General features: G+C 40.1%; 1 protein-coding gene across 1 annotated transcript; it reads left to right on the top strand.

Moving 5' to 3' along the window:
• The first annotated feature begins 1,523 nt into the window (after positions 1-1,523).
• fgf4.L (fibroblast growth factor 4 (heparin secretory transforming protein 1, Kaposi sarcoma oncogene) L homeolog) lies at positions 1,524-9,521 on the top strand. Its single transcript, NM_001085823.1, is given in 3 exon segments — positions 1,524-1,816; positions 5,840-5,943; positions 9,345-9,521. Coding segments are annotated over 3 exon segments (564 nt in total). The 5' UTR covers positions 1,524-1,533.
• Positions 9,522-12,085: the final 2,564 nt, after the last annotated feature.

The following is a 12,085-nucleotide window of genomic DNA, read 5'->3' on the forward strand; positions in this document are numbered from 1 at the left end:
ACATATATATAAAACAAAAAAAGGATCAGTACTCACAGGTCTTAGAAAAATAAATAATAATATACATATCTAGGAGAGAGAAGTATTTTACAAAATGGACAAAAACTAAAATATTCTATCTGTTTTGAAAGCCGTTCCATAATTATTTTAGGTCCCTTTTAACAGTAAGTTGGGTGGCACAAGGTAAAAAGGTGCAGAATTTACCATTTACCATAAACCTGGTGGTGAGGGAATGAAAAGTGGAGGCAGAAGTATCACAGCAGTAAAAAAAAGAAGAGGCTGTCGCACGGGGCATTGTGGATTGCACAGCTAGAAATCTGAATGTTGTGTTTGCTAAGGATGGGGGTAGATCCTCGGTTTTCACACCTATAGACAAGCAGTAGTTATCCTCAGGGCAGGTCAGTTTGTTCCAGCAGAAAGTGGCTCCTTGTGGATTCAGTCTGAGCTTTGTTTTTTGTTCAAATTAAAAGAAAGTTTTAGATAGTTTCTCCTTCTTGTATTAAAGTGAAATTGTTTCTTAGACACTTTTAAAGGTTTCCTGATCTGCTCTGACGGAGCCCATTGTGCATCCAAGTTCTACATATTACATTATATTTAGGAAGGGGATAGTCAATTTAATATTCATTTAAGATGCCTATTTTTCTGGGATAAGAACTTTAAGACGGTCCTTGTTTTCAGTTTCAGTCGGCTTCTGTTTAAAACTTTTATTTATCAAGATAGAGATCTCAGAAAAAAGTGTTTATTAACATGAGCCTTTCAGCCCATTGTGCATCCAAGTTCTACATATTACATTATATTTAGGAAGGGGATAGTCAATTTAATATTCATTTAAGATGCGTTTTTTTCTGGGATGAGAACTTTAGGATGCTCCTTGTTTTCAGTTTCATTCGGCTTCTGTTTAGAACTTTTATTAATCAAGATAGAGATCTCCGAAAAAAGTGTTTATTAACATGAGCCTTTCAGCCCATTGTGCATCGTAGAACTTTAGGAGGGTCCTTGTTTTCAGTTTCATTCGGCTTCAGTTTAAAACTTTAATTGATTGAGATAGAAATCTCAGAGAGTGTGCACGTGGGTGACCTGCAAGGAGGGCTATATCTGTAGCAGGCTGAAAAGACTGTTGTGCGACTAGTGATCCCCAAACACTCCTCTTCATTCTTTCAGTGTGCACAGTGTGGTGTCTGAGCTGACAGTTTGTGTTTGGAGATGAGCAGGAGCTGGTGATGTAATAGGTAGGAAGCAGATGGATATAAATATCGTGGACAGGGGTAAAGTGCTATGGCTGAGCTGTTGGGGAAGATCAACACTTCAGACAAGTCCACGGCAAGTTAACGACAAGTTGAGATCAAGTTCGAATAAACTTTCCTTGAGTCAAGCCCCTTTTAGAGAAGCCTCCATGCAAGCTAAGAGAGCAAACCACACCTCCTCTGGGAGCTAAGCAGTTGCTTACTTTGATCTAAGTATAAGTGGAGTTGGAGTTGGAGGTATTTTTAGAGCAATTGACTCCTTAAACCACGTGTGCCCACGTTGATCGGGATGACTGTTCCATCGGCCCTGGTGCCAATCCTGCTCCTGGGAACGGCTGCCGTCATGGTGCAGTGCCTGCCGCTTTCTTTCCAGAGAAACGACACCGTGGAACGGCGATGGGAGACCCTCTTTTCCAGGTCCATGGGGGAAAAAAAGGATACGAGTCGGGACAGTGACTATTTGCTGGGCATCAAGAGACAGCGGCGTCTTTACTGCAATGTGGGCATCGGGTTTCATATCCAGGTTTTACCGGACGGAAGGATAAATGGCATGCACAGTGAAAATCGATACAGTAAGTATTGATTTCTATTTTTTTTCCCCCAGTTACATTATTTTGCTCGCACGCTCATACTCGTACGTCATATTAATGGAGAAATAGTGACATTGCCTGCAACGGGAAGGTCAGCTTACCCCGGCAATTTCCTAATGAGCTGCTCATTTTAATACGCCCTTCATTTTCACGTAACGATCAATCTATAGAGCTCGGAAATCTTAGCCCAATAGTATATGTCATTTCACACGTGGCTGCCTTGGCATGTCCTTTCATTAATAGCCACGATGTTTTTAACCGCTTCTCTGCTGACCGTCGTTGCCCCCAAAATGAATCTAAAAAGCCGCATTTTAACGCGGGGGGAGATAAATAAAGTTGTGACAGGGACGTGACCCTTAATGCGGAGCTAGTTCTGCTTGGCAAGCCAAGGGCAGGAGCTGCATCTGGATTAGTGTCAGGGAAGCTGCAGTCTTTTCTTGTCTGTACAATAATGCTTTATTTTAAATAGTGGGATCTCGCTGCTTCTGGGTTCACTGTATTTATTTGGATAACTCAGTGGGAGCTAATGACCGATTAAAAAGCTGTGATTAACACCCTGGGTTTAATACCCTATACAGATTTTTATCTCTGTTCCCTTTACCCAAAATATTCCCATTTAGGATGAATTTGTCCCAGCTTTGAAATAAAACATAGTGCATATATGTGATCTATTATCCACAAACATGTTTAACATGTGTAGTATAGGAATGTCATTTTTTACTTGTATCTGGTACTAACTAAGATGCCTATATACTTGCTGGTGGGGGTTTTAAATGTTTTATAGTTATGCGTTGGTAGAGGGTGATTTTTGTGTTTAGAAAGGCTATTTAAACATTTTCTACACAGATTCATTAATAGTATCCCAGGGCAAGATTCATGTATAACCCCCCGGATTTAATGGCAGGATAAATACAGTGCCAATTCCATGTATAATACCCCAGAACACACAGCAGATAAATACAGTGCCAATTCCATATATAATACCCCAGAACACACAGCAGGATAAATACAGTGCCAATTCCATATATAATACCCCAGAACACACAGCAGATAAATACAGTGCCAATTCCATATATAATACCCCAGAACACACAGCAGGATAAATACAGTGCCAATTCCATATATAATACCCCAGAACACACAGCAGGATAAATACAGTGCCAATTCCATATATAATACCCCAGAACACACAGCAGATAAATACAGTGCCAATTCCATGTATAATACCCCAGAACACATGGCAGGATAAATACAGTGCCAATTCCATATATAATACCCCAGAACACACAGCAGGATAAATACAGGGCCAATTCCATATATAATACCCCAGAACACGTGGCAGGATAAATACAGTGCCAATTCCATGTATAATACCCCAGAACACACAGCAGGATAAATACAGTGCCAATTCCATATATAATACCCCAGAACACACAGCAGGATAAATACAGTGCCAATTCCATGTATAATACCCCAGAACACACAGCAGGATAAATACAGTGCCAATTCCATGTATAATACCCCAGAACACACAGCAGGATAAATACAGTGCCAATTCCATATATAATACCCCAGAACACACAGCAGGATAAATACAGTGCCAATTCCATGTATAATACCCCAGAACACACAGCAGGATAAATACAGTGCCAATTCCATGTATAATACCCCAGAACACACAGCAGGATAAATACAGTGCCAATTCCATGTATAATACCTCTATCCTGCTTGCTGTGCAAAATTCACTGGTGTTTTGTGTGGTTTTATGGCGGTATGGTGATCCACATTATAGAAAGGTCTCTTATTCAGAAAACCCCATGCCCCAAGCATTCCAGATAATAGATCCGTAACCAGGGACTATTTCTTTTATTTTATACAAAAGGGCCATTTTTGTGCATCCCTAGTTTACTTCTTATGAAAAAAAAAAGCAGCAAAAGTAAAGCGTTAATTTGATAAAGCAATACCAAAGCAAGAGCAGGTGCTGCAGAAATACCTACCCGTATATATATCCCCTCAGATATAAGGGTAAGCAAGTCTGATTGTACCAACAGGTTCAGAAAAGATAACTGACAGTAGTGTCCAAAAATGTGGCATTCCTCCTGCACGAAAAAGATTTCATACTGTATGCCCAGCAGGAAAAGCATCTGCTTGTGTCTTAACCCCATGCAATTTAGCACCTACTGTATATTAGTAAATAAACCCTACTGTGTAAAGCAGAGATCCCCAACCTTTTTTACCCGTGAGCCACATTCAAATATAAACAGAATTGGGGCGCAACACAAGCATGAAAAAGTCCCTTGGGGTACCAAATAAGGGCTGTGATTGGCTATTTTGTAGCCCCATTGTGGACATGCAGCCTACAGGTGACTCTACTTGGCACTATACTTAGTTTTTATGCAATTTAAACTTGCTTCCAAGCCAGGAATTCAAAAATAAGCCCCTGCTTTGAGGCCACTGAGAGCAACATCCAAGAGGTTGGAGAGCAACATGTTGTTCACGAGCTACTGGTTGGGGATCACTGGTGTAAAGTAAGGAAAAATGGCACCAGGGAAAGGGACTTCAGCTATGGAAGTAGGTGTTTTGTAAGGCACGAGTAAGATTGAATATCAACTCTGTCCAACCTTCAGTTATAACTCCAACTCCCAACATTGCCTTGCAGACTTTGGATGCTAAGAGTAGTTACAGCTACTCAGTCGCACACATGGGACCACAACTAAGGACAGCCCTGATGCTCATCATATTTCCAGCTGCTTAATGTAGCCAGGAGTAGCTCTCATTAATAACCCCAGCGCTGTAATGTCCTGCAGTAACCGGGTTAAGATGCAATACAATTGTCCATACTCCCACTTTTACGTATAAAAAGAAAAGCATCAAACAAAAACAAGGCATGGGGCTGGCCTTCAGCGGAGCACGGGGAGTCCTTTTATCAGACAACATGAAAGATTATATAGATGCCTGTTGATGCATGAACTGCCATAGTGTCTAGATCAGTTCAAAAATTCACCCTTCAGATGTAGTTAAACAACAATTTTCTCACCCCCAACAACAGTCTTTGGCTGCCAAGCGGGATGTTGTAAATTATAGTACAGTATTTATCCTGCCATGTGTTCTGGGGTATTATATATGGAATTGGCACTGTATTTACCCTGCTGTGTGTTCTGGGGTATTATATATGGAATTAGCACTGTATTTATCCTGCTGTGTGTTCTGGGGTATTATACATGGAATTGTCACTGTATTTATCCTGCTGTGTGTTCTGGGGTATTATACATGGAATTGACACTGTATTTATCCTGCTGTGTGTTCTGGGGTATTATATATGGAATTGGCACTGTATTTATCCTGCTGTGTGTTCTGGGGTATTATATATGGAATTGACACTGTATTTATCTGCTGTGTGTTCTGGGGTATTATACATGGAATTGGCACTGTATTTATCTGCCACGTGTTTTGGGGTTTTAAACATGGAATTGGCACTGTATTTATCCTGCCATGTGTTTTGGGGTATTATACATGGAATTGGCACTGTATTTATCCTGCCGTGTATTCTGGGGTATTATATATGGAATTAGCACTTTTTCTACACAGGGCTAGTTCCATGTGTAAAACCTCAAAACACATGGCGGATAAATACAGTGTCAATTCCATATATAATACCCCAGAACACATGGCAGGATAAATACAGTGCCAATTCCATGTATAATACCCCAGAACACATGGCAGGATAAATACAGTGCCAATTCCATATATAATACCCCAGAACACATGGCAGATAAATACAGTGCCAATTCCATGTATAATACCTGCTAGAGAACATATAGTAGGATAAAAGTAGTGCCAGATTAATAAATAATACCCCAGAACCCATGGCAGGATATATACAGTGTAATTTGTTTGTTTTAGGTTATTCAGTGGTGTTGCTTTTAAACTTTGGCCATGACAACAAGAGCCAATGATACCCATGTCTACCCTTTATATACCTACCTGTATATATATTTTTTCTAGGTTTACTGGAGCTTTCCCCAGTGGAAGTTGGAGTCGTGAGTTTATACGGCGTTAAAAGTGGCATGTTTGTTGCTATGAATGCAAAGGGGAAGCTGTATGGATCAGTGAGTATTAAATATATAAATATACCAAAAAAAAATATATATATATACACACACTTGTACTACTCTGTACAGACATGCACATTGCTGAGTGTAATTGGCCTTATGCGAGTCAATGTACAGTGGAAGCCTGAAAGCTATGGATAGCAGCATTCACATGTATGTCATTCTCTGCATTGCTTGCAAGGACATTTAATTAATTCCTTCTCCTGTACAGAGTTACACGAGTCCTAGTGAAGACCCCCCATGCTGCTAAGTTAATGTGAACTCTACCAGTGTTTTCTGCTCTCTTTAACAAATATGTGCAGGTACCGGATGTACAGCTGGAAACCCATTATCTAGAAAGCTCCGAAATACGGCAATGTGATTTCCCATAGAGTTCTGTATATCCTATTTAATAGAATATCATTGTAAATGAATATACCTGCTGTTGAATTTTGATTATCTATCTATCTATCTATCTATCTATCTATCAATCATCTTTTTCTCTATCTATTTATCTATTTATCATCTATCTATCTATTTCTCTTGCGTTCTCTATTGTCTCTTTATCTATCTATCTATCTATCTATCTATCTATCTATCTATCATTTATCTATCTATCTATCTATCTATCTATCTATCTATCATTCTATCTATCGATCTATCTATCTATCTATCATCTATCTATCATTTATCTATCAATCTATCTATCATCTATCTATCTATCTATCTATCTATCTATCTATCTATCTATCTATCTATCTATCTATCATTTATCTATCTATCATCTATCTATCATTTATCTATCAATCTATCTATCATCTATCTATCTATCTATCTATCTATCTATCTATCTGTATCTATCTATCTATCTATCTATCTATCTATCTATCTATCTATCTATTTATCATCTATCTATCTATACACACACACACATATCTATATCTATATATATATATATATATATATGTGTGTGTGTGTGTGTGTACAGGAAACGAATGCTTTGCTGTTCTCATTTACCTTGATTCTGTTATTCCTCCTGTGTAACTGGGATTTCGGTAGAATAATAGAACTGAATACGTCTTTCTTCCAAACCACTTCAAGCACTAGAAGTTGGAAATTTGCCTTTGAACCTAAGGGCGCATACTGGTGTATGTTGACAGCGTTTAAAGCAGCAGTGTTAGACCTGCAATTATTGTTGTGTTGTGAACATGAGCAAATAACCGGCAACATCCGCAGTTGTCACAAATGCTACGGTATTTGTGAATCTGAGGTTCGAGCTACATTGACTCCTGATAGAAATACTGGCTGAAGGTTTTGTATCTAGATCCTATAGTGCAGACAACATTTTACCCCCCGACATTTTCAGGCTTAATGATTGGCAGTTAACATCCCAGGGCAGCAGGGTCAGCTAATGTCTACAGAATGTGCATCACATCCCAGGGGCCAATTCCATGTATATCCCATCCAGGAGTTGCACCCCAGAACACGTTGGATAAATGCAGTGGCATCATGCAATATACTTCCCAGAACACCTTGCAGGATAAATATAATATAATTATATAAATATAATACCCCAGAAGGCATGGCAGGATAAATAAAGATCCAATTCCTGGCATAAAACCTCAGAATACACACCGGCAATTTCATGTACAATATTTGTAATATCCTGTTTGTTGTAAAACATTCATTGGTGTTGAGAGTCTATGGGCAGTAGCCGATGGGGAGATTAAAATGCACCACTGCAGGCGACAAATCTCACAAAAATGAGTCTCCATTGGAAATAACTGAATTTGCCGGAGGTGAAAACCTCCACATCGCAAAATTGCTTGAAGTTTCCTCCTGAACCAACTTCGGGCACCTTTGGAAGAAAGAAGAGATGCGTTGGTTTTACAGCCAGTGATTACAGTTATTTCCAATGGAAACACATTTTCGGGAGATTTGTCACCCGCAGTCATGCATTTTTATAGTGGGTGGCAAATATACCCGTTGGCTACTGCCCTTTAGCCTCTTCAAGCCTTCATTAAAAATCTGCTGATAAGAATTGTCCTTGGTTGGGGTCTGTTATTCGGAAACCCGTTATTCAGAAAGCTCAGAATTACAGGAAGGCCGTCCCCCATAGACTCATTTTTATCCAAATAATCCACATTTTAAAGAATTATTTTCCTTTTTCTCTGTAATAATAAAACAGTCGCTTATACTTGATCCCAACTAAGATATAATTAACCCTTATTGGAAGCAAAACCAGCCTATTGGGTTTATTTAATGTTTATATGATTTTCCAATAGACTTAAGGTAGGGAGATCCAAAGTATGGAAAGATCCATTATCCGGAATTGCCCAGGTCCCAAGAATTCTGAATAACCCATACCTGTACTTGATCCCAACTAAGATATAATTAATCTTTACTGGAAACAAAACCAGCCTATTGGGTTTATTTAATGTTTACATGATTTTCTAGTAGACTTAAAGGGATCCGGTCATCGGAAAACATGTTTTTTTCAAAACGCATCAGTTAATAGTGCTGCTCCAGCAGAATTCTGTACTGAAATCCATTTCTCAAAAGAGCAAACAGATTTTTTTATATTCAATTTTGAAATCTGACATGGGGCTAGACATATTGTCAATTTCCCAGCTGCCCCAGTCATGTGACTTGTGCCTGCACTTTTGGAGAGAAATGCTTTCTGGCAGGCTGCTGTTTTTCCTTCTCAATGTAACTGAATGTGTCTCAGTGGGACATGGGTTTTATTATTGAGTGTTGTTCTTAGATCTACCAGGCAGCTGTTATCTTGTGTTAGGGAGCTGCTATCTGGTTACCTTCCCATTGTTCTGTTGTTTGGATGCTGGGGGGAAAGGGAGGGGTTGATATCACTCTAACTTGCAGTACAGCAGTAAAGAGTGATTGAAGTTTATCAGAACACAAGTCACATGACTTGGGGCATCTGGGAAATTGACAATATGTCCAGCCCCATGTCAGATTTCAAAATTGAATATAAACAAATCTGTTTGCTCTTTTGAGAAATGGATTTCAGTGCAGAATTCTGCTGGAGCAGCACTATTAACTGATTCATTTTGAACTTTTTTTTTTCCCATGACAGTATCCCTTTAAGGTAGGGAGATCCAAATTATCGAAAGATCCGTTATGCAGGATTGCCCAAGTCCCAAAGCATTCTGGATAACAGGTCCCTTTACTTGATCACAACTAAGATATAATTAATCCTTTTTGGAAGCAAAACCAGCCTATTGGGTTTATTTAATGTTTACATGATTTTCTAGTAGATTTAAGGTATGAAGATCCAAAATACTGAAAGAACCATTATCTGGAAACCCCCAGGTCCCAAGCATTATGGATAACAGGTCCCATACCTTGTACATATAAATTCCATTCACCCGACTAATAAATAATACACCTTGTTTTTCCAGAGATATTTCAATGAAGAATGCAAATTCAAAGAGACGCTTCTGCCCAACAACTATAACGCTTACGAATCGAGGAAATACCCCGGCATGTACATCGCTCTGGGCAAAAATGGAAGGACAAAAAAAGGCAACCGGGTTTCTCCGACAATGACGCTGACCCATTTCTTGCCACGGATATGACCCGCCGCTCTGGTGATGCCGGGGGTACAAACTGCTGCACTTTCATGACAGTCTAAATGCAAGAGCTGATGTAACATATTTAAATTATTTAAATTTTGTATATATGGATCCGGAAAAAGGTTTATTTATAGGCAACTCTTTCTTTTTTTTTTACGTTTTTTTCTTTTTCCTTATATTTTATTCCTTTTTTTTTTTTTGGGGAAAGCAACACTTGATGAGTTTGAGTTTTGATAAATGTATATTCATTTTTTAGTTGCTGGAAAAGCCTACAATGTGTTGCTATGCAATGTGCTGTGAGCTACTACAGCAAACTTCATTGTACCACTGTTGAGCTGCTAGTCAATCTTAGTGTCAGCCTGTGGCCCAGTATATATATATATATATATATATATATATATATATATATATATATATATATATATATATATATATATATATATATATACTGCACAGCTCTATGGTAAGAATAAGAGCTGATGGGCCCACCAGGAGATTCCCCAGTCTCCCGACTGTTATACTGTTACACAGTGTTTACAATTGTGCACACAGAATCGCCAGCATTTTTGATTCTTAAGTAAAGAAGCACAAATTTGCTAACAAATAGCATGTTGTCACAACCTATTATATACATATACAGGAGAGGCAGTGATTTATTTGCACACAGCACAATGCTTTTATTTATACTTTTATTATAAAACAGTGAAATTGCTGATTGTGCTGGGTTGTTCTCCATAGACTGCTAGAGTGATGAGCCCTTTTGCTGCTGTTGTGGCCATACAGCTGAAGCTGCGGATTTCAGCCCTTTAGACCAATTCGGCAGCTTAAGGTGGCCATACACTGGCCGATAAAAGCTGCCGACAGACCGTGTCTGCAGCTTATTGGCCCGTGTATGGGGCCCCCCGTCGGATCGCGGCCGCATCTATTCGTTATGCAGTCCCGCGATCCGACTGTCCGTTTGGGCATCGTTAGGATCCGATCGTTGGGCCCTAGGGCCCACGATCGGATCAGCCGATATTGCCCACCTCAAGGTGGGCATATCGGAGGGAGATCCGCTCGTTTGGCGAAACGAGCGGATCTCTCCATGTTTGGCCACCTTTATGGGACGTTCCGAGGGGTCTCCTCGATCTATATCAGGCCAAAAATCGACCACATATCGATCGGGCAGTTAATGTGATCCTCGGCACCCATTTCCTTTGTTGTAATCCAATCATTTGGCCCTAGGGCTGAACGATCACATTAACCCGATATCACCCGGCCTTTCATGGGCATATTGGGTTAAAGAATAACTCCACCCCCATTAATAAAAACCCCTGCTCAGAACCCTACATAGTCGCCCCTCGCTGCTCCCTCCGCATAGGTGATAACACCTATAAGTGCCCCTAATACTTTATTCGCCTAAAGGTGCAGAGTAGATGCAGCGGATCTCACGTGCGACATCCATAATTTCCATACATTTTGGCGCATTCATAGTTGCTACGAACTGGAAGACTGCTCCAACTGCACATGCTCCAATACAGCGTTCTCTTTCCAAAGAAATCCGAAGAGCCGGAAGATGGCGCCCGTGAGCTCCGCTGCGCTTACTCTGCACATATAAGCGATTAAAGGATTAGTGGCGCTTAAAGGTGTTATCACCTATGCAGGGGGAGAGCAGGGACTATGTAGGGTACTGGGTTGAGTTCTCCTTTAAGATCCGTTCGTTTGGCGACCTTATTGGCAGATTTTATCATTTATGGCCAATTTTAGAAGAATACACACCCTGGCCTTCTGTAATTCTCGCCTGGTGCCAGTGATGGAGGGATCAGCACCCTTCCAGCAGAGCAGTTCCAAAAATTCACTGGCACTCAAGGATGATTCAAGCAGTTTGTGCAATGTTTCGGGGTTGGACCCCTTTGTTAAGCATTTTAGAAGAATGCCTCAGTGGAGGCAAGAAACATGGCTGCTCCTACTACTCGGATACAAATGCAGCTTTACAGAGAAGGAACATTCTGTCCATGGAATATGATATGCCTCTATACTGTGCTAACAGAAAACATATCTAAGTATATTTTACTTGGTGAACAACAGGGTATATTTCCCCTAATATTTCGACCCATTTCGATATGCATATAAGATTGTGACAACATGCTTTGTTCTATAGGGTTTTCTTTTTTTAAAGGTCGCTTTAGTTTTCCCTTAAATGAGAAGGGAATAAACAAGTGCTACCAATAGACGCCTGCCCTTACCGTTCTGTTTTACTGCTAAGTGTCAGTTTTCCTTCGGTGCCAGGGGAGGACTCCGCAAATCTGTTTTTAGATCTGTCACTGCTGAACTATGAACTTCTTCACAGTCGGTCTCCAAGGAGTAACCCCTTCCACGCTGGCAGCCCCCTTGCCTTAAACACCGGCGTCTAAACGTCTCCGCTTGCTGCAGCCAAAAGCTGGAGGAATCCCTACAAATACCTATGATGCCAAAAACCAACCTTTGGAAATGAGGATGAAAATCAGAGACAGAAAACAGCAGATTCGGGGCAAAGAAGAGCAGATTGTCTGTGTATTCAGGACTCATGTGTTCTATACAAGTACCTC

Source organism: Xenopus laevis, chromosome 4L (assembly GCF_017654675.1).
Source record: "Xenopus laevis strain J_2021 chromosome 4L, Xenopus_laevis_v10.1, whole genome shotgun sequence".
NCBI classification, from domain to species: domain Eukaryota; kingdom Metazoa; phylum Chordata; class Amphibia; order Anura; family Pipidae; genus Xenopus; species Xenopus laevis.